At 42.5% G+C, this 23974-nt stretch overlaps 1 protein-coding gene across 2 annotated transcripts in view; it reads right to left on the bottom strand.

The window, feature by feature from the left end:
• Nucleotides 1–23974, bottom strand: part of Zswim6 (zinc finger SWIM-type containing 6) — a 163732-nt gene that overhangs the window by 100882 nt on the left and 38876 nt on the right. The window contains exon 1 of one of the 2 annotated variants that reach the window (XM_085830853.1): nt 14469–16225. The exons of the other annotated variant lie outside the window; for it this stretch is intronic. Within the exon in view, the coding sequence (XP_085686979.1) occupies nt 14469–14538 (70 nt within the window). The 5' untranslated portion in view covers nt 14539–16225. Of the gene's footprint in view, nt 1–14468; nt 16226–23974 lie in introns of those variants that run through there. 2 annotated transcript variants of the gene reach the window in all.

The raw sequence follows: 23974 nt of genomic DNA, 5'->3' as shown, positions 1-23974 counted from the left end.
AATTTGGTAACTACAGAGCTACAGTAGTAAATAATGGTGTAAAAAATTTAGACACAAATACTATCATTATTGCTTTTACAATCTGTATTGGGGGAGAGGGGTCACATGCCTGAGTGCAGGCACCTGCAGTAACCAGAAGCATTGGATCTCCTGGAACTGGAGTTGTGACAGTTATGACCCAAACAACATGGGTCTAGGAGCCATGCTCAAGTCCTCTGTAAGAGCAAGATGAGCTCCCTCCTCCTGGGCCACCACTCCAACCCTGAGAACCCAAATTCTTAAGCCACAATATGATACTGTCTCCCCACCAAGAATGACCCTCCTGCATGGGTGGGCTACTGACTGGCACCAGGCCAGCAGGGAGGGAAGCAGCATCCTGAGAAAGCACTGGGAGAAACCACAAACTGTGCAGTAAACCACAGAGAGCATTCAAACACCTGGGGGAAAGCCTAGGGCTTTTCCTACTGCTGTGACCCTACAGTTCCTTATGTCATGGTGACCCCAACCATAAAATTGTTTTCATTGCTACTTCCTACCTGTAATTTTGCTACTGTTGTGAATCATAATGTAAATATCTGATATGCAGGATATCAGACATTCGAGCCCTGTGGAAGGGCTGTTCAACCCCATTGGTTGAGAACCACTGGACTAATTTGTCTTTATCAGCATCCACTCTCCTCAGGCATGGCCCAGGTCTCAGCCCTGTCTTCTTCTCTGTCCATCAAGGAGATGGTCTCTTCTGTGGTAGTTTTTCTTGGTGTTGCCATAAATTCTTAATAAATACAAGGACAATTCTCAGGGTGTTAGTTATTTCAAAAAAGAAAAGAAAACTAATAAAGCAGCCTTCCTTATACATCAATCAGTATGACGTCATCGGCAGGAAATGCTCAGCTAGCCTGAGCTCAAATACTTAAGCAGGTCCTCTCATTTTTAGAAAGCCTACGTAATCAAACAAGGCATTTCCCAATTATTTAGTACACCAACCTTTTATTATTTTACAAGTGAAGAAACTAAAACGAGAAGACAAAGAATAAACTCAGATCTCTATTGGGTATAAGTGGTAGAATCAGGCCTCAATCTAGACCCCTAAGTATGATCTCCAAGCTCCCCCATTTAATAAAGCCACGGCTACCTCCAACCCAGTTGTTCATCTAACACCAGCCTAGATCACGTCATTGTCTGTTTGCATGTTCTCTTTTGTATAAGTAACACAACCAGAAGGTAAGGGCTACACTCTATCATTGTCCTAAAAGGCAGATCTGTCAGATCAAAAGTCTATCAGAGACTTGCACTGATGGACAAGGAATGTGATTCTAAATGAGTCTTGTCTAGCAGACATCTCTCCAGTGATGAAACATTCCATACCTGAGCTATTCAGTACATTAACCACATGAAATACAAAAGTAAGGAACCAAATGTTTAAGGTTATTTAAAAGAATTAGTTAAAATTGAAATAATCACACAAGGCTAGTGCTTATTTTGCTGGGTAATGCAATTCTATACCTGGAAGCCTGGAAGCAGATCTTAATCTCAACATCGAAATGTTGCAATGAATCTGTGAGCACAAACAAAAAAGAAACGAGCATCAACTTCCTGGTGAGCCCAGACGTAGCACTGGTTTACTCGGGAGGTTCATGGAACTGGCGTGGCTGCGATACTATCAGAGTAACACAACCACCAAGATAACAGTGCAGTTATCTTGTGATCTCTGTAAACTCCTCTGGGCAGCTTAAGCCAATGACTAACTGCAGAAGCCAAGACCTGCTGCTGACAGGATCATCTCTAAAGGGAAAAGTTGATTCCATCCCACAGACCACAGTAGAATATTCTCTCTGCAATGGGAAGTACCTCCAAACAATAATGAACCCGGGCTGAGAGATGTGAAAGGCAGACTACTCTTAAAGTCATCGCTGTGCCTGTGCTTAAGAATTCAAAGCAGTGTCTTCAAAGCCACGCCCTCTTTCCCATCTCTGGGGCAGACCGTCCACCCCATATCCCAGTATGGTGTTTCTGATTTCTCCCTACCTTTACCTGGCAAGGCACTAGATTTCACTTAAATAAAAACGAAGGTTTTACAGCAAATTCTTCTTTGGGTTAAAATTATTGAGCCTTTCAAAACTCCTTGGGGAGGTTTGATAAATACCATGAACAAAAGCAGATGTCATGTCCTATTGCTTTAGTTTAGTTACAGTCCACCTTCAAAGCACCTCACTCCTGCTAAGAACAGGATTGGACATGACCACAAACCCACATTCTTGGTTCTGATTCTTCACCCATTATTTAAAGCTTTGAAAGTGATTTGACTCTGTACCGCCACAGGTTATTCGTGTATATATTGATGGTATGCTTAAATTATTCCTCAAGTGTCTTCCAATTCCGAAACTTCCATTTTGTGACAATCTCATCATTGAAGGTCTTTTTTTTTTTCTTTTTAGCTTCCTAATTACAATTAATTGATCTATTTCTTTACACGTACAGACATGCATGCACATAGTAATTTATGTAGCAGAACCAATTATGCTGATCTGCTTCAGTCAATCCATTCTCCAAAATGTAGACTATTAGTTTATGAATAGAGAAAAGATATCCATGCATTTATAGTGTTTCAAAATCAAAGTCCTAGCTGAGCATGTTGGCACATGCCTATAACCCCCAGGCACTTAGGAAGCAAGGCATGAAGACTTCAAGTTTCAGAGCAGCCTAGGGCTATATATCGTAATGAGATCCTGCCTCAAAACAGAAATGAACAAAAGTAAATAAATAGAGGCTTGGAGAGAAGGCTCAGTAGGTTAAGAGCGCTTGCTGAATAAGCAAGAGGACACGAGTTCAGACCCCAGCACCCACACACAAGCCAGGCCTGTCAGAGCGTACACACACACACAAGCAATAGCCGACAAGGCAGCTGGCTCAGGTATATGTAGGCTACTGGAGGTCAGAGGAGGGGGAAAAGCTTCACTAAATCACTCTCAAAGGATGGAGCTACAAGAATCAAATGCATGATTCATAGCTCATGAGCGATGAGGTTCTAATCACTTGCCTAAAAAGCCTCATCTGCTAGTCACTCGTCACTTCTGAGAGAATCCATGAGAAGACCGCTAACACACCCCTAGGAATCAAGAGTTGTATACGCTCTGACAGGCATACAATCAGCTAGAAGGAAGATCAAAAGCAGCCGGGTATCTGATGCAAGGGCTCCTGGAAACTACTACTGGAATTTCTAAAATTCTTATTAAAACATTCAAGAAACTTCATGGTTTCCAGGGAGAAGCTATGAAGCTCTGTGAAGAGAAGCTTCAACAGTGGGTGTGGTCATCTTGGCTGTCAACTGGAGTGGATCTAGAATCAGCTAAGAAACATACCACCTCTAGGTGGGTCTGTGAGGATACTTGTTAAAAGAATTAACTGAGGGGAGACAGCCCCCCTTCCCCACACTGGAAGAAACCTTCCCCACATAACCCAAATATAAAGAAGTCTGGGGGGGGGGGGGGGGAGACAGGGCTTTTGTGCCTCTGTCTTTGTCCCTGCTTGTAGGTGCATCTACTCTATGGCCTCTGTCACTACCACCACCATCCTTCACTGACATCAAAATCCAGTTTTACGGACTTCCATCGTGGACTGAAGTTCAGTGGCTCTCCAGAAATCCTCCAGGCCTTCAATGCTAGCTTGGGACTACTTAGCTATCTAGCCTCATGGACCGTCCAGCTAGCCTGCTCTCAGTTTTTTCAGTGTGCAGCACTGTTAGATTACCAAACACATATGCTGTATTGCCTCTTTGCAATAATATATCCAGTCAACTGATCCTGTTCCTCTAGAGAACCCTGACCAATAACTCCTCCATAGGGAAATCCCTATCATGACACAGGGCACTTCGTTTTGACTGAACAGGTTGTTAGGAGGGAAAGAGCACCATGGTAACTTACTACTTTTGTATCCTTCCTCTTTATTCCTTTGCAGAATTTGGTTACTTGAGCATCCTAAGAACGTCGTTTTGACTGAACAGGTTGTTAGGAGGGAAAGAGCACCATGGTAACTTACTACTTTTGTATCCTTCCTCTTTATTCCTTTGCAGAATTTGGTTACTTGAGCATCCTAAGAATGCCTTTTGTCGTGCAGACATCTGGCCTCTTTTGTCTCTAGTGATTCCTAGGACCACCTTACTTCATCTACCCACCTGACCTGTAAGACAACCTTACATAGACAATGATCTGCGACTTTGTTCTGACAGAAAACTCCATTGCTGGAAGTCAAAGCCCTGATAAAGGCACCTGAATAACAACGGAAGCTCTCAGTACCTTTCACTGATAAATACTTTATGAAGCCTTTGTCCTCACTTGTTAGAAGAAGAAGAAGAAGAAGAAGAAGAAGAAGAAGAAGAAGAAGAAAAAGCCCACCCCCACATACATCCATGTCTTAGTTTTTTTGTTGGTTTTCGAGACAGGGTTTCTCTGTATAGTCCTGGCTGTCCTGGAACTCACTTTGTAGACCAGGATGGCCTCAAACTCAGAAATCTGCCTGTCTCTGCCTCCAGAGTGCTGGGATTAAAGGTGTGCACCACCACTGCCCAGAGAAGAAGTTTTAAAGAATGGTAACATACACACATAATAACCCAAGCTGACCCAAAAGCAGATACGGAAAGATGGGCTTTTAAAAACCTAGTGATGCTGTCTTTAACTGTGACCTCTGTGTAGAAAAGGGGTCTGGAAACTCATATGGCCAATCACAATCTTCATCTTATATTGTTACATACAAGTGCATGTTTTTATCCTAAATATTGCCATAAAACACACGCATACACACTTTGACAATTATTACAATACTGCTATAAAAACTCAAAACACCCTTAAATTCTGTCAGTTTAGCACTGCCCTCATAAGCCCTTGGGTAATTTGTGACTGACCATTTTGCCTCTGCGGAACTTGCAAAGTCCAAGTTTGTGTGGTGTGTTTCTTCTTAGTCTATGAGCCTCTTCACATACTCAAACCCTCATGACTCACAGGTGGGTGACTGCCACGACGCCTAAGGGAATCATCAAGATCACGAAGAAGTTGGTTTTTTTTTAAGAATTACTTATTTACTTATTATGTGAGTACACTGTAGCTGTCTTCAAACACACCAGAAGAGGGCATCAGATCCCATTACAGATGGTTGTGAGCCACCATGTGGTTGCTGGGAGCTGAACTCAGGACCTTTGTAAGAGCAGTCAGTGCTCTTAACCACTGAGCCATCTCTCTCTAGCTCCAGAAGATGTTTCTTAATACTACCACTGTTATAAATCAGGGACACCTGAAACAGTTAAGTTACTAAAAGCCAGTCAATTAAAATGAACAGCAGAGGTAACTTCTGCAGCCTTTCTTTGTTGACCTCGTCAAGTCACTGAAGTTTTCCAGGTAGTTCCGTGACCCCTTTTCAGATCCTTCAACCAGGACTGTCCCAGGTCCACTACCCACACCTCACATTGCCTAAACACCCTACACACAAAAATAGCTAATAAATTTGTGATTCTCACTCACATTAACCAAGAGCTAGAAGACGAACAAAACTCTCAGCTATGACTAAGCAAAATGATCTAATTAAGTCAAGAAAAACAAATGTGAACGGTGAAGTTAACCGTTAATGGGCACAGAAAAGGGACAGATTTAAGAGAAAAAGAGCTCTAAGCCTAGTAAAGATGCCATCATGGTTAAAGCCAACATTTTTCTTCCAAGGCTAACGTGTCAGCCTCAATAGCCCAGAGCTATCGTGTCCAGGATGGTTGTCATGCAGATATTTTCAAATTTGGCTCTTTTTCACTTATATTTCCCTACCTTTTGATCTCTGCTTTACACTGCATGAGAGCTTCTTAGATTTCTTTCCTGTGCCAAGTCAAAAATAAAAATGGATTTTAGTAACAAAAGTCAAAGGTCTCAGTATCCAGCAAAAACCACCTTTCTGATCCTTCATCCGAAAAATCTGCAAGACTTACAGTCTCTTCCTTTCTCAAAAGAGAGGGAGATAAAGTTTGAAATATCCAAGTTAATATGCAAGTTATATTTGGTTTTGTTTAAAATTAAACAGAAGCCTTACCGAACTTACAAAAAAGAAAGTTGTTGCCTTTACTACAAAGTATCATTATCGACAATCTTAGTATTAAAAACTCCTAACCTGCTCCCTCACCCCAAGGTTTCTGTAGGCCATCCGACCCTCTCGTTGTCAATCACATACGGGTCCCGCCCTGCCCCGCCCCTCCCCGCCCACTCCAGCAAGCTGAGTCTGAGCACCGCTCTGGCCTGGGGCTGAACCGGTGGCGCTGACGTCAGCTGGCGACCGCGGCCGCATTCCTAAACAGTTCAGACAAACCCAGTGGTGGGAAGCTTCGAAAGCCCTCAGCTGTAGTGAGGGAAGCAAGGGCTTGGCTGGCAGCCAGACTCCTGAGCTCAGCATTTTGTAATGCACTTCCTTTTTACTTAACAGCTTGCATAATGCCCTTAACCCTTTCTTACCTGCATCTCACCTTTAACCCCTTCTTTTCTGGGGCCAAAACATTCCTTGCAACTCAGTCTCCTCATGAGTCTGTAATATGTTCTCACCAAATCACAACTGATTGACTTTTAATACTGCTGAAGACGGAATTTAATTAAACACACATGCTCCCCACTACCTAACTAAACTACCCAAATTTTGCTTCTGAAAATAACGTTAATTTTTAAGCATAAAAACATTTTACTAATTTTAAGCCTTTTTTTTATGATGATAATAATACTGAAGAATGAACTAGGACCCTGAGCAGGCTATGCCTGGGAATGCTATCTCTGAGCTACACTGCAGCACTAAATATTCTAATATTCTCAAGACCCTTCAAATAGGTCACACTACAGAGCAAAGGGCATACAGTGGCAGAATATCTACCCAGCCCTATCTCTGGCAGCATGGTGCTCACTAGGGGTTAACTCCACAGCTAGACAGGAAGTTTAAGGTCAGCCTGGACTACATTAGACCGTCTTTAATTAAAACACCTCTATGGAGCATCACTAGATCCCAGGCAACACCTGCACTGGACGTTGAGTGTGTGCACACCTCCTTCACAGAGGCTGTCTAGCACCCTCGCACTAGTGGTACCTGAAGATGCACATCTTCTCAAGCATCTCTCCAGCTCTGCATTTTGTAATGTGTGCTCCCTTTGTGACACACGACTGCAGAGTCTTTGCGCAGCCGCTGTTACCAAGATTCTTTTTGGAAAACAGATTTCAGTACTTTAATAATGTACACTGTTCATACTTCGAATGAAGCAGGACATTTTTACCCTTTAAGAGCAGATTCTTTGTATACGATCCCACCATACCCTTTGTTCAATTTTCTACTGGTCTTTCAGTCTTCCTAATTTGTAGTTGCTTTACTTAAAATTTATTTTTATTTTGTTTTTGTTTTTTCAACAGGCTGAAGAGGTGGCTCAGCAGCTAAGCGCACCTGAGCTCTTGCAAGGGGAATCCAGGTTTCTTTTTCCGTACCCACAATACAGGCTCACAACTGCCTAAAACTCCAATTGCAGGGGATCTGACACCCTCTTCTGACCTTCCAGGCACACACAAATATACATAAAAGACCTGAATAATTCTTCAAAAAAAATTACATGTAGGTGAGTGTATGTGCACAACATACATGTATAGGTCAGAAGACATCCTCAGAGAATTGGTTTTCCCCATGTGTGTTCACCATATGCATCCTAGGGATCCAACTCAAGCCATTAGACTTGGTGGCAGTTGTCTTCTCCTGCTGAGCCATCATGTCATCCTGGGGTGGTTTGAGTGAAAATGGCCCATAAACTCATAAGAAGTGACATTATTGAACATGTGGCCTTGTTATATCTAGTACTTGTGGTCTTGTTGGAGGAAGTGTGTCACAGGGGTGGTCTTTCCACTGTGACAATAATGGACTAAATCTCTGAACTGTATGCCAGCCCCTATTAAATGTTTTCTTTTATAAGAGTTGTTGTGGTAATGGTGTCGCTTCAAAGCAATAAAACCCTTAACTAAGACACATACTATGCCTTTCAATATATTCTTTAGGGATTTTTTTTAAGAGAAAAAAATAATGCAGAGATTGGCCAGATGGCTCAGCAGTTAAGAGTATTTCCTGCTCTTACACTGGACCCATTTCAATTTCCAGAACCCATGTGGCAGCTTACATTTGTCCATAAGCCCAATTCTAGAGAACCCAGCACCCTCTCCTGGCTCTACAGGCCCCACGCATGTAGGTGGAACACAAAAATTCACACAAACACACATATAAAATACGTAAATCTAAAATGTTTTAAATAAACAAGGAATGAGGATAAACTAGTCCTGTCAACTAAGTTTCCTCATTCTTTTGATATCTCTTAGTAATTAATTACTATGCTAGGTCCCTCTGAAGCTCTTCCTTGAACACTTATGTAAAACAGATTGACAGATATCATAGTACACGTGCAACTGAGTACATACGTGTTTTGAACTCTAAGCAGATGTTAAAAGGCAATACAGACAATATCAATCGGCTGCTGAGAACAGCAAACTACTATTTTGAGTATGAACTCATAAAGTCAGGAAGGTGTTTCCTACAGTACAGCCCAGTGCCATATCTTCAGACATGAGTTTCTAAGTACTTGAGTGTTGAGATAAGAAAGGGCAAGGATAGGAAGAAGGAATTCTGCCAAAGCAACATGCCTCAAACACTGGGAGATGCAGAAGGCCCTAAAGGCATGCAGTCTTGAATGACTAGGCCATCATTTGTATTTCACAGGAGTCCAATGACCAGATCTCATAGGAGTACAGACATGTAGTAGTTTCCTTGTGTGATGTGAATAACAAACACTTGCATATTTTAAGGTTCTGAACCAGGACCCAAAAGACCTTACTTGTTTAAGCGAGAGCTGGCCCTCTCATTATAGTTCTAAAGTACCATTTTAAACACTACACACATTTTTCTATAAACTATGACACAGAGACTAAAGTCCCAACAGACGTTAGTTTAAAGCTTAATCTGCTCTCTTCTTGTACTTCCTTGCCTATGCTGTGTCCCCATGGCATAGAGGCCTGCTGTTTCTGAACACGAGTTTGACTTTGCTCTCAGGTTCTTCTCTTAGACTGTTCTCCCACCAACAGAGAACACCAGTCTCCGAACTTAAAGAAGTTTCTCCCGTCTTAAAGTCACAGCTGAGATGCCACCCCCTTGGCATCCCGTGCCTCCTACGGCTAGGGTGATGGTGGAGGTAGAACAGAATGCAAAAGAGAAGTGCAACGAATGTGTTTACATGGTTTCTATTAACACAAAGATCCAAGAAACCGAGGAAATGAGTTCTAGATGACAAATATAAACAAGAATACATTTATTTATAAGTATCCTTATTTATTTTTATTTACTTTTAAATATCCACTTTGGTATCTAAAGCATATCTATCATCATCATCATCATCATAGACTAATCAGCTTATAATACCTTAAAGCATAAGTTCCTGTCAATTACAAATTAAAATAAAGAGACAAAAGCTAACACATCATAAATAGGATATTACAGAAACCAACCTCAACTGGGTGAACACTATTGAACACAAAGCAACGCCTGTCATTTCCAGAATCCCTAACCTACAGTCCTTTCAGTCACAGACATTTCACCATTTTACATACTGGCATAGCCTACTCTGACTTAAGACCGGATGCCAAAGCTTAGGACAAGGCATCTCACTGCAGTTCTCAAACCTGAGCCTCACAATCAGCTGCACGAGTCAAGTATTAATCATGGCCTTAGTCTCAGTCTGACGGAGACATTACAACTGAGGTCCTGAGAGCTCAGGCAGAGGCAACCCTGCCCAAGTGAATGAGGTGCTTAGACATGGTGTGAAAAACACACAGCGATGGAGCTGTGAAGGTGTAAGTTCAGCAAAAGATGGCAGTAAAACATCTTCTCTCCTGTCCGGGACTCATTCACTGAGATGTCCACCCCGGTCCCCCACCACACACACACACACACACACACACACACACACACACACACACAGAGCTGCTGAAGAGAACTATCAAGAGCTCATCCTCCATGCTTTACAGGAAGGCTTGCGGACTGCCAGTGAGCATGAACCTGAGGAGAGGAGAGACAAGCTTCCTTGTGTGAGGCAGCAGCCACAGGTGAGAGGATCTAGAGACACAAGGAGGGCATGCTAACACTTCCAAGTTTTCCATCTGCCTCAATGGAAACACAACATTTTCCTGTAGCATTTCAAAAATAATAAAAACAAACAACAACAAAACCCACTTTAATCCTCCAAGGGTAGCTGTTAAAAAGTGAGCAGGAAAAAGTCACCTAATTTGATCTCTGTAGCCAGAGACAAGGCTACAGTTAGACTATCCAGGGAAAGAGACTTGAAAGCATACTTCAGGGACTGAACGTCTGCATAATTTCATTTCCTCACTGACAACATCAATTATCCAGAAGCTCACAAGACTGGGAACTAAGAACCCAGCATCATGGCAAAAATCTACATTGGCCAAAACAGTTTTGTTTTTGTTTTTTAACCTAAGCATGTGCAAGTTTTTATAACCCCAGAATCTTGTTTGCATGGATGTTATTACTTCTGGCTTTATTCACAAGATTTTCTTTTCCAAGTCTGCTTTTTTAAAATTATTCTTTATATATGTATATTCATATATATATATACACACACACATACACACACACATATATATATATACACACATACATATACATACATATATATATTTTTTTAAATGTACACTGTTGTTTTGTCAGTGTGAGGGTGTGAGAGTGTCAGAAGCCCTGAAACTGGAGTTACAGTTGTTGTGAGCTGTCACGTGGATGCACGGAGTTAAACTTAGGTCCTCCGGAAGAGTAGCCAGTGCCCTTAACCACTGACATCTCCCGGCTGCCAGGTCTACTTTCTAACACTGGAGACAAGTGTTCCACTTGCTGGCTCTGTCTTCCCTGATCTCTGTGTGATGAAGCACACAGGCAAGAGATAAAGGACTGCAGGATAGGGAGTAAGCTCGCTCCTTACTCTGTGAAAGGCTAAGTCTTCTAGCTTCATGGGGATTCACACACCATTTTTTTTTTTAAATAATCTGGTATTTTTGAAAGAGTGTGGCTTTAGCAACCCAAAAGGATTCTGAATGGGCCTGCCCCTTCCACCCACACATCTAGGTTTGAAAAATATAACAGCTGTGGATAGAGAAATAATTATTCAATGACTGTCTCAATTGTCCCACTAATATTTTCAAAATTATCTAAGTTCTAGAAAGAGTTACCAATCCAAGAACGATATCAAAGGCACGTGTCCTGAGCTGTATTGGAAACCTTGGTTTGTTCTGAGTCGGGTGTATAAGTGTGGCAAGTTCCATGTTCTGCAAACAGCACACTGTGGTTGACATGGTTCAGTGCATTGTTTACTCCCTGTGTTTATCACAGAGTCAGAGTCACAAACATGCACTTCCCCCATGCTACCTACAAGTGTATCATAAAGACAGGGGTTTCTTTCATATGTTGGCTTCTATTGTCTGCAGGGCCTACTTCATAGCTTATGAGCAAATCACTACTGACTGACTGCTGCCCCACAATTACCCCATATGTAAAAACAGTTATTTTCTCAATTAGATATAAGGTTCAATTGCACATACATTAAAATATAAATTACATATTATGTCCTACAAGGCAAATACTCGATCTTCACATGAGACTCTGTAATGGCAGCTATAGGAATAATAACTGAGTTCCTACATTAGATCTGGCTGGAGACTTAACCTTCAGGTATAAACTTTATGTACTTAACAAAGCTGAACACCACTAAAATTCTAAGTTCCACCTATGGCCGAAGTGTACGACAAGCTAGAAACTACAGAGAATCCTAATCCTGTTCTTGGGGGCAGTGTTGGGGAAAAGAGACTTCATTTAAAACACCTTCATTTGGAGAGCCTCTGGATGAATATTTCCTATATCTTCTAAGTGGAAAAAAAAAGACAAAAATAGAATCACAATAATCTACACTATAAAATCCATAACAAGTTTATTATCAAATGATAAAATTTTTGTATATTATGAGACAGATCTAAGTCAAGTAAAATTCCAGTTCTCCTAAGTGATATAGACAAATCTTGCTGTAATTTTTAAATCTATTGCAACTAAAAATATATTAAAATTCAAAAATCCATGGAATCATCTAGAAAATAACTCCTAAGTATACCACTGCAGAAAGGGGGAAGGAGAGACACAATGGGGGCTCAGTGTGAACACATGCCTTTGAATACACACACACACAACAGAGGATGTGGGTGAATACTCTGTGCGGATGCATGCTGAAGCACACAGGTACTCTCAGAGAAGAAAGAGGGAGATGATGAGAAGCAGCAGGAACTGGGATTTGGCTCGGGACAGCAGGTGAGCAGTGGCAGTTTTAATGAACCTCTGCTGGTGCACACAGGGGGCTTGAATTAAGAAGTGCAGGCTAAAAGGAAGGGTGTGGCAGGCTCTAGCTCCAAGTCAGAGGCTGACACCAAGGCTTCTGATAACAGCACCAGCCTCCTACATGGTTTTTAACCAGCTGCTTTTCCATTACATTCTACTCATAATTCAAAGCCATCTCAGCAATGCCCACATTTCCTCTGCTTTCTCAAAGAGCCTCTCTCACCAGAGAACATACTCAAAATACCCCGAGAGGCCTTCCTCCAGGCCACTGTATGGAGCCGACTCCGGAATATTCTCAGACTGTTCAGGTTAAGTCTTCTAGGAAAACCTTGGTATGTGCTTGCAGTGGCTCCTGTGGGAAGCACTGCAGTTTCTCAACTTTCACGACTTCCTTTGTAGATGGTCCATTTTTAACTCTCAATATCATGCATTCTGGGACTAGAAACCATGGAGACTGAATACAAAGAAAAAGAGAAGGGAGCAGAAATCACTAACTAAAGGCTGGACAAACATGGCAGAGGACGAACCTCCTATCTGTAGCTAACATAGCAAGAAGTCAAAACTGACATAGAATTTGCAAGATACAAGACAATACATTGATCAGGAAACTAAGTTAAAGCTTCAAAGCAAGGCAAGTGACACATAAACCCAGTTAAAAATACATGGGCAACAGAGCCCCAAACCACTGTCAGGGATCTCCACCAGTCACACACACAACAGTACAAAGACACCAGCTGTTTGCCCAAATCCTCTATTAGACTGTGCCCTAGTAAGCATTTCCATTTACCACTTGGGAGGAACTCACGGGCGTGACTGGCAAGAATGAGGAAGTAGCATAGATGGGTGCTGGCCTCAGCCTTGGCAGAGCTCCTCCCTGCAGTGGTCAGACATTAACGCAGACTCCTAAGTGGTCAGTGAGTCTAGTGAATGCTTGGACCTGAGTGAGCCATCTCTATCTAAGGCCATCCCTAAGATTACCCTAAGAGCACTGTGAAGACAGACCGAAAGGATGTAAGGGTCAGAGGGTGGGGAGCTGCTGTGAACTGCTGCCTCCTGGGCACGACAAGGCTCTCGCTCACAAGAGCGTTCTGCAGCTGCGATTAACCAATGTTCCAACGGGCAGCACAAACTGGATTCAGCGAGTTAATAACAAAAAGGAAGTGACATAAAAGGGTGAAGGGGATATGTTGGGGATACCCATAGAAGTGGGAAGTAGGAGTTGGGGTTCCTGGAGGGAGTTTGGGGTGCATATAATCAATGTGTATTGTTTACATAGAGACATACACATACTATATATATATACACACACCCACACATATATATACACACACACATATATACATATATATAATTTGTCCAAAATTAATTAAAAGTATTCTTTTTTAAAAGGGAATGAGGAGGTAACCAGAGGAACTTAATAATACCCAGAAGAGAGGGTCATAAAAATTCCACAGACCAGAACAAGTGACAGATATAACCCACAAAGAGAAAAATAAACATGAAATACTCTTTAGGGGCTCAAAACATGGGCTGTCCGTCTACCACAGGAGGCCCTGTTCATGAGCAGCTTACATACAAGGCAACCCTGGAGAGGCTCCACACAGAGATGCTGTCTGCTTAAAAATAACACTTGGGCTCTGAGAGGAAATCACAGCTCTGAGGCACACTTAGTGTGTCTTGCACTCACTGAGTCAGTTTTGTGTAGGGTTCTGCATGATTTTCTGAGGGTCACATTTTGAAAATGACAGAGAGAAATTGGAGTCGCTGGGGGAAGCAAGCGTGATTATTTGGAGTCTGAAATCATGTCAGAGGAGCATAAGCAAAGCTTTGGGCGCAGAGCCGGGAAATGAGCAGACATAATCCTTATCCAGAACCTGATGACGTATCACGTAAGCTCCGAAACAGACACACTGAGGCCCAGGAAGCGGCAAGGAGCCCACACAATAGGGAAAACCCGCTTACAACCGAAACTCTGAAAACAGAGGGTGCCCCATCTCCAGCAGAAGCAAAATGTCTACCAGTGAAATGAGCCTCGCACGGACACTCACACAAGCTGTTGCTGACGCCATGTTCCATAATCCGGGGCTCGCCTGAGGACAGGGGAGACACTGAAGCCATTGCAGGGAGCTGCCACCCTTAGGCACATCACCATGAACCAGCGAGCTGGCATCCGAGGCCAGCGCTCTTCTACCTCCAAACACTGTGCCACTTCAGTCCTCACTCTCACAGGACATGTGAGCTTCCCAAGAGTCCTTTCAGATTTGGGGGAGAAGTCAGGAACCAATCACCTTGTACGGGACAAAAGGTTTTGTTTTTCAGTTCTTCGTGTAATGTCCAAAAGTGCTGAAACTGCCCACAAACCACCACTCCTTAGTACATGCTGACAGCATCCAAGTTTCTTTTATAAGTCAGTTCTAAAGGCTTTGCAACCGGAGACTCGGGCCCTTAGCCACAAAGGACATGCTTTCAAGTCTTGCTCACACCTTTCAACCAACTCAGTAAGGGAAGAGATCTAGAAAACAAAAAAATCTTATTGTTTCCCCCTGTCAAAAACAGATGGGTTCACTGGCAAAGCAAATTTTCATGTGTACAAGAACCTGGCATGAGACAGTAAATTTCTCAACCCAATATACCAGACAAACTCAATGTGTTCGATCAAAATACATTCTTGTTGTTGAGACTGGGCCACACACTGGATCATGTTAGTGTTGACCTCGTGGTCATTCCTCTGTCTCTGCCCTCAGGTGTTGGGAGTACAGGCATGCATCAGAATGTCCATCTTCAAACTATTTTCAAATATTAGTCTTTATGAGTGTTTTTACAATACCACAGCCTACAACTCAACCTTAAACTCAGTCACCATTCCTTGTGGCATAACACACTCTCTCATGGCACCAGCTCACAGATTCAGTTTGTCTTCTAACTCAGAGAAGATTCTAGAAAATGATATCACACAATGGCTGCTTTCATCATGAGGACCGCCATATTAACTGAGCCAGTCACTGTGTTGAGAACTCCATAAGCAATGCTGACAAAGTAAATACTATTCCTATTTACCAAAGAAAACAAGGCTCTGAGAGAATCATTTATTTGGCAAGGTCAAAAGGTATTAACTCTTAGAATTCCAATCCAAAAGTAAAGCCACAAACTCCAATATCGCACAACCATGGCACAGCATGGCCTGATCGGCTGCTCAAGAATCCCGACCTAAGACCCCAGCCACGGACCAGAACCACAGTGAGGTGTGGGATCCAAGCTCACGCACGGGTTTCACAGTTCCAGACAGCAAGACATCATCTCTTCTAGTGCCTACAGAACTGCTGCTTTGGGATCAGAGGGTTAAATGGCAGGAGGAGCTGCCTGGCATAATATGACAGTAATGGTTAACTTTCCTTCTGTGTTCAAACTCCCTCACTTTTCCCTCAATGTGGCAGAATTTCGCCCATACTTTCGGACCACAGGTATTAGTGAATTAAAAAGGTGAGCAGTCTGTGTCCCCCGCAGAAGTCACCTCAAAATAGCTTAGATGATGAACCGCCTATGTTATAGTTCCCGAAGGAGCCCACAATACCCACAGACAGAAAGCTAAATTGTCATTTTTCTCCAGAAATGAAGGCCACCAGTGCCCAGGATATTTCCTGGCATCCTAACAGAACACTTGAGGTAAACTTGATTAAGATCAAATTAGTTAGTGGTGGATTCAAAGCAGTTAAGGAAAGTTATTTTGATTGTCTAGAATACATTTTCTGTATAATGCTGAAGCTGTGTTGTGTTACAACAGAGATAAGGTGGCTTCTAGAAGGGGATACATTTGAAATATTATGGTTTTTTGACTGCATACAAATCAATATCCCAAAGTGAACAGCCTGTTTCTTTTATACAATTTAAAAAAAAAAAAAAAAAAAAAAAAAGACCTCAGGCAGGCAGACTCAACAATGAGGCAGAAATTTTAACTCAAGGTCGCCTTCCCTCTTCACCAGGGAAAGAGTCATGGAACAGTCTCCCCAAGATGTAGTTCCCTAGTTTGTACACTGGAAACAGTTTTTAAAACCCTATAAAGGACAAGCTCATTGGTATTATGTTTACAGTACTCCTAAGAGAATTTTCCAGTCTGACAATTGAGTAAAGTTGACTGTGTAGAAGAAATTAAAAGACAATTCATTTATGTCTCCCCTGTCCCTTATCTACCATGTTTCAAAATATTTACTGTACTTGTGATCTAAACTTGCCTAAGCCAGGCCACTTTAAACAGTACACTTTATCTCTAAAAAATTTCTGATACCAGCATTGCCATTTGCATAGTATAATACAGGCTACATGAAAGGTCTTGCTGGCATTTGAATGAAAACATCCAATTCTCAAAAGAAACTAGTAAGGCCAGGCGAGTTATGTGTAGCAGGGGTAACTGCTCAAACGAGGAAGGTAAAGGTGACCAACTTAAGTCAGCCATGGCCCTTAACTATGCATTGGCTTTCCAGAGGGGTGAATGCAGCAGCCCCTCGGTAGAAATCCTACCTCCTGGTTTCTTTCCTTGGGAAGAAGTACTGCCACAGTACTTCTGGTAGTAGCTACAGCCTACAAGGCCACACTGTCACCAGAGGAAAGGACAGGAATTCCATGGGGTCCTGTATTGCTAAGCAGATTGTACACTAAGCAAACTTTTAGCTTAGCCATGGGGTTTGCTGGACAGAACACCAAAGCAAACAGCTGCCCACCCCAGGCACAGCAGAGCTAGCAGAGACAACGTGAAAGCAAAGCTGAACCTCTGCCCCACCCTGCCCAACATTACTCTGCCTCCAAATGTCACACTGCAGCTATGATCACCGTCTGTTAAATGTGCGAGAAACACAACCTTTCCAGACTGTAATTTCGAAGAACTATACCAAGTTAGGGTGTCTTAAATCAACTTCCCTCAAAAAAATATGTAGACATTCAAAATCAACAGCCCACTCTCCCCAAGGAAAGCAATTTTCTTTACTTCATCTGAACAATTAATAGAGCAATAAATTACCTTATAACACTTAAATTTCCAATTACCAGTTCAGTCCATGGCCTGCTCTGTCTTAGTTACAAAGCTTATCTTAAAAGGCCAAGTGAATAAAATACCTTAATTTATAAATGAGGGATTTGAAATCTCAATTCCCTGACACATCAAAAAGAAACAGAATTTCTAACCAAGTGTTTTTCAACATCTGAAGTCTACTCTGTTTTGAAGTTGGGTTTTGAGAAATCAATTTAGTATTTATTGAACTATCACCGTATATCTAGCTCTGTTTCTTCCATCAATTAACCCATTGATTTTAATTATAACTCTGATACAGTTTAACTCAATATACAAAGGTGATACCCTGCTAGATTCCTAGCTGAGTGTAGATATCAATGGGCTGAGGGATAAACATATAAGTGGCCCTCCTGTTCCACAGAAGGACTGCCCTTATATACCCTGCTGTCTGTCCTATCTTGAGCCTGTCTATGCCCTATACTGACTACCTCCTCCTCCAGTACACTATCTGCAGAGAAACAGTTCAGCACTGAGCAGTTACAGTCTGAGGAAACGGTGTCCCTAAATTCAGCCTTCTTTCTACTCACTGTTTGAGCCTTGGTACAGCATTGCTGATGGGGGCTAAGTCACGTGAGAAACAAACACCCTCTGGTACTAACGCTTAGCACAGTCTCTACTGAAAACTAGGATTTCATCATTTCCTAAGAGTTGAGAAGAGGGAGTTCCGTGGGAGGGGAAAGGGAAGAAGACAGAGACTGAGGGTGAGATGGTACACCAGCGCAAGGTAGGGAATCAGGTAGGTAGGTAGATGACTGACAGATAGATGGGAGGAGCCTGCACTGTACCAACACTGAGTTCCTGAGCAGAGAGACCACAACCTGAAGGAGCTCAGACAAGCTTGCCTTTTATCTGGGTCTTCATGGCCTTGACTCCACCTGTGACAGTAAACTGCTACTATGAAGCAGAAGTAACAACCTTCCAGAGTGTCCACACAATATTCTTCAAAGGAAAGCAAGTCTTTCTTGGGCCAAACATCACCAAGAACTTCCCTGGCCCATCTGTAACGGAACATTTCACACGCTTTATATTGGAGGTTGCTTTTATTTATACTTTATATATAACCAAGTTACTTGTTTTCTAACCGCTCTGCAGATTGAGAAAGGGAGAGGGGAATACAAAATGAAGGAACTATAAATGCCCACACAGCACTCGTCAGTTCGGCAAGCCCACTTTGTCCTATGTGTCTGGATGATCAGTGTATCTGACCTACTGACACAGTTGACTGTACTATATATTTTAGTGTACTGCTATAGTTTAAATATAATTATATGTAAAATAAATTACACAAGCTACTTCACTTATGAATATCTGTACCCAAAATATTAAGGGGCAAGAAGGTCATGTCAATATGTTTATATAGAATTACTCAGAACCATGAAGCAAGCAAGCATCTTTAAAGGGCGCTGAGAAACACCCTTTAAATGGAACAGGCTCAGCCATTTTCAAGATCACATTCACCGGCAAAGGAAGAAAGCCACAGTGGGGAATGAAAAAAATAAAAGCTGGTCAACAGTGTGACATGATGCGGGGCTTCACTTACATTATATCCCAGTGACGTGTGTCTAAGTGCTTTGGCATGTGCACATTGCCAGACTATAAACAGCCATGACTTCCATACTACCGAAATGAACTGATTTCTGCTTCTTTGCAACTTTCTATAGCATCAGCATTTCCTATGAAACAATTCTCTTATGATCAGAAAAAAATATTAAAGAATACGCCTGTCTCACACATCAGTTCGTGGACAAGTAGTCAGGCATACCTAGTGCAGGCTGCCACACACTGTTCTCCAACTACTGCTGTGGGGGCGGGGCTTAGCACAACAGCAATCAAATCATTTCTCAACACTAGTAATTTTTCTCTTTATAAAAAGCATAAACGATTAAGAAATGCATAATATAGAATGAAATTCTTAGTCAAAATACATAGAGAGCTCAAAACAAATAGGGCCACCAGGCTAAAAAAGATAGCCTCTCCTAGCAGCAGACTAGCTTGGGAAGACACTTTGGAGAAGGTGGGATGTCTCAGAGTTAAGAAGAAGACTGAATCCAGGAAGTCAGGTGGGAGTTAGAGAAAGGTGTCACAGGAAGACGATGAAACAGAAAACAAACTGTAGCAAGTTATGTCGGGGAGAAAGGAAAATTCCACTCTGCCTCATTTCACAGGTGCCCCTCAGGAAAAGCCATCAACTGCACTGCCTCATAGAAATCGCCCAAACCAGCCAGAGGACTCCCTTTCTTTGTTCCTACATCATACAAACTATCGTTGCACCCTTTTTTGGACATTGAAGTTAATGCAAGCTTAGCAGAAGACTATAAAAGACCATATCCTCACCAAGACACATTGTGGCCTGCTGTAAACTCTGACAGTTGCACAGAAAGACCAACAGACAGAAAAGACAAACACACATGGATTTAAATCGATGTGAAGTGGGCATCCCTAGACTTGCACATGGCACTACTTTGTTCTTGCATGTGAATGCAGTTTCCACACGTACTTGCTCCTGGAATCCCTAAGATGTTTGCACTGGCCTCAGTGTAAATTGCCTGAGGGGCACTTGGGCGATCAAGATGTCTAGGTTCCTAGCCCTTTTCTGTAGACCTCACCAGAACAAGCAAGGTTCTGAGTATAAATGGTTCCAGATTTCAAGGGGAAAAAGAAGACATAGGTCTGTGGGTTATTTTGCTTTTCAGAGGATGGCTTTGACATGTCATTAATTCTAACTAATTTTAAACACATTTGTACGAGCATTTGCTGTGTTAAGTGCTTCTGCCTTACAATGCTAGACTACAGACTGCTGCTAACCACTCAATTAACTCCAAGCAGTCCTTTCCTACAAAGTAACTTTTAACCGGAAAGCTATTTTACCCTTGTTCCCTGTATCCTGTACTTAAAATATCCTATCATTTTCTCTCAATTATAGATATCTCTAGCCTGGACATGGACTGAACCAACACTAGATTGTCATGTCACCAGGAAACTCTTGTCACTAGCTGCTTGGTGGGGCAGTAGTATTTACTGTATCTTGTTACTGGTATTATCCATTTGTTGACTTGAGGAAAGTAGATTTTCCCTGAAAGCAGATGGCCGATCCTCTCTAAAAAGCTGCTTTCAAACATACGCAGCCAACTGCAGAGAAATACACTCACAAGAATCAGAACAAGCCCCTTTGAACTCAACACAAGCCAAATGCTCCCTTGAAAAGAATCTGATTTAGCAAGTAAAGAGAAAGGAACCTGCCGTAAATGAGTAAGCTGGGCAGTGGGCATTTGGCAGGCGAGCAAGGGCAAAGTGCCTTGAAAGGAAAATGAAAGCCAGAAATGTTTCTTGAGAAAGCAAACAGCTCAAAGGTATGAGAACCCTGTTTGGTAAACCAACACAGAGAGGGAGAGGGTTTAGCACAGGCGAGTCTATTAGCCCACTACTTGTGGGATCCTTTTTCTTCTGTGCACCCGTGTTTTGGAAAGTTCCGGATCCTGAAACATACTCCTGATTAGCAACACTCGAGTTTCCAGCTGCCTTACATTTGTTCCTTTTGTCAAAGCCCCATTTCTACCAAAGCCCTTTGTCCTGCTCAAACGCCAGCCCAGCTCACCTTACTGGAAAGGCGCTTCTGGTTTTGTCAGCTGTGCACATGGTAAGCAGCTGGGAGGTCTGGAGAAACCATTAACTCTGCACAGAAAACAGTGTGGCCATGGTGCCCCACCATTTGTTGCAAAAGAGGTTAAAAATGTAAATTAAAAAAAATGAAATTAAAGACTATTCATTGTTCCACACCTGCTCCGAAAGGCTTTACACTCAGCACCCGCCCATGCAGCACGGCCTCGGAGCAGCTAAAGGAAGTATGTTTTAATCCTTGTTTAAACAGAGAATAGGGAGACTTGCCAAGGAACGGTGGCAAAGGAAAATCACTGAGAAGCCAGAAGAGAACCATCCATGGAGGCATGGGGATAAGCCAAAGGTCAATGAGGTCTGTGCTTCCCCAGTACTCACAAGAAACAGCATCTCAGGGACAGATAGGCATCAACTTGAATGCAGGCAGGCACGCTTTTCACAACTTCCAAGCATCAAAGTGCCTTCCTAATTAGTATGCAATGCATAAATAAGTGCAGAGCAGGCTTAGTGTGTTCTATCTTCAGCCATGTTCCACTGCCCAGCAAACGGTGCCTCGGATGCTCTCTATTTCTTACCACTGCCCGATAGAAAGTATGGCTTTGAGGAAAGCTCTTCCTTGAGCCTGCACAAATGGCACTAAAACCCCCTCGTCCAAAGCAAATCCAGTCAGGCATCACTCTCCAGGGTATTTGCCTATACTCAAATGACACATCTCCAGTCACTGGTCCTTAAAAGCCAGACGTGTCTGTCAGGGTTCTGCAGCTTCTAGGTCCTGGAGGTGACAGTACCTACACAGTCACCACAATTCTAGGCACATCTTATCTCAATTAAGGTTAACTGAGACCCAGGGGAGTTATGTAACTTCCTCAAAGGTCACAAAGGAGTCAAAAGAGAATGAGAATTCAAACCCAGGCCTGTGGAACTACAAAGCAAGGGTTCATTTTTCTCATCACAGAGCTGCTGTGAAGTGCTAGGCTTTCCTTAATCACTGCCATCTAGTACAGGTGTCTTAAGATGCAAGCGACCCAAGCATGCCCTCCATCTCTGGAAAATCCTTTAAAAACAAGAAAGTGTCTCCCATCTCTTAAGATGCAAAGCATAATAAAATTTCCTTTCTTGACCAACTGTAACAATGTGTGTGCAAGACAGTAGAGGTTGCCATGTTGAATGAGAGTGTGCTGTAACACCCTTCAGGGGAAACAGATAAACAGTCCCGCCGACTGTCCACTGGCTTGCCAAAGGTTCTTCCTAAGATTTCTCCAAGTTGCAGTCATTGGTTGTTAAAGTACAAAATAAAAGCCATTTACACACACGATCCCATGAATCTAAACTGTACATGAGACATTTTGGGCACACAAAAACCCCAATACCAAATCTAAAACTGCACGGCACTTTCATCCTAGAGATAAAACAAACAAACAAACAAACAAAGAAACAACAACAACCAAAGTCCAGTATTTTAAGGACTGCAAAGTTGGCTTGTGCCAGTTAAGACCTCTCACAGAGGATCTGAGTTCAGTTCCTAGCACTATGGTGGGGAGCTCGCTTCCCCTGTGTGCTTCCGCTGTGTGCTTGTTCTCAACACCTTTCTTTACTCAAAGTGGAAGACCTGTTAGCAGAAACATGGAGACTTTGTTTTGGCAAAAGGAACATTTTAACCTGGCAGAAACAAAAGTTTTCCTCAGTAGAGACAGTACCGACTAAAAACATCCTTTCTTTCTTGCCCTATTACTTAAAGCAAACAGGAAAAGGCTTTAGCATATGAGAAAAACAAAGTTCCCAGAATTTCAATGACAGTGAGAAAGGTTAACACAGTCTTTCTACCCTGGAGTCATCAACCTCTCCCAGGTCTTCATTCACTCAAAACAAGACCTGAAAGCAACTTCAGCTGCTGGGCGAACAGCAAACCCAGCCAGTCCGCCTCACCCCCTCTGCTCTCCATCACCCGCCTGCCAGTATCCTCCCACCTCCAAATGCCCAGCTCCTTAACCAGACTGAGGGGGGCTGCCTGTCATCTGCCAAGTCTCTTTGTTGTCTCTAGAAAGTTATTTTATCACCATGCCTGAAACTTGAAAAGAAATCATAAAAAGCAACACAGTGCAGGGTGTCTGAAAACAAAACCAGGACAACTTCATTTTAAATAGAATGTAACGTCCATAAGATAGATACTGAACAAACACAAAATTCTCTGTGCCCAGACAGACATCCCAGACTCTCTCTGTCCTGTCATACTACCTGCATGTTATAAACTGAATATCTAGCTTTGTAACCAGAGAAATGTCACCCTGAGACATGTCTCAAGGTTAAAGAAAAGCATGCTAAGTATGTCGTTTGAAAGTAAAACATACTATTTAAAACTAAACTGATCCTGGTTCTTGGCCGTCAATTCCCTGTATTCTAATCTATTGCAAATCATCTTGTGTAATGTCCTACGTACATCCTAGGCACCTGTTTTCATTTCTCACCTAAGGCACCCTACCTTTACTGCTGAATGGCAGAATGGTTTTTGAGAAACCGCTCAAAGAGAACTGTTGGCATTAGGTCCAGTGAATTTTGCAACTGATTTCTATGTGGCTCTATCTAAGTTGATAGGAACATCAAGAGACAATCACGGTGCACCACTAACTTCTTTGAGCACAGAGTGAAGTGAAAAGAATCCTTGCTTTCCACCTTGAAATGCCGAAGGGTAAATTCTGGTTCCACCAAATGACACTTGCAAAGAGAAGGAACAAGCAGGAGACAGCACACCAGACCAGCTGGTAACAAGGATGCCCATCTATCAGATGAACAGAGGCTGCTGAGTCTTTAAGGCAGGCATCTCGACAGGACCAGCTCTGGCCTGCACTCCAGTCTCATTCCCTCACACATCTGTATATC

The sequence above is a fragment of the Mus caroli genome, unplaced genomic scaffold (assembly GCF_978045245.1).
Source record: "Mus caroli unplaced genomic scaffold, Mus_caroli_1 scaffold_15, whole genome shotgun sequence".
In the NCBI taxonomy this organism is placed as follows: Eukaryota; Metazoa; Chordata; class Mammalia; order Rodentia; family Muridae; genus Mus; species Mus caroli.
Note: the sequence above shows the minus strand (reverse complement) of the source record. Positions and strands in the feature narration are given on the sequence as shown.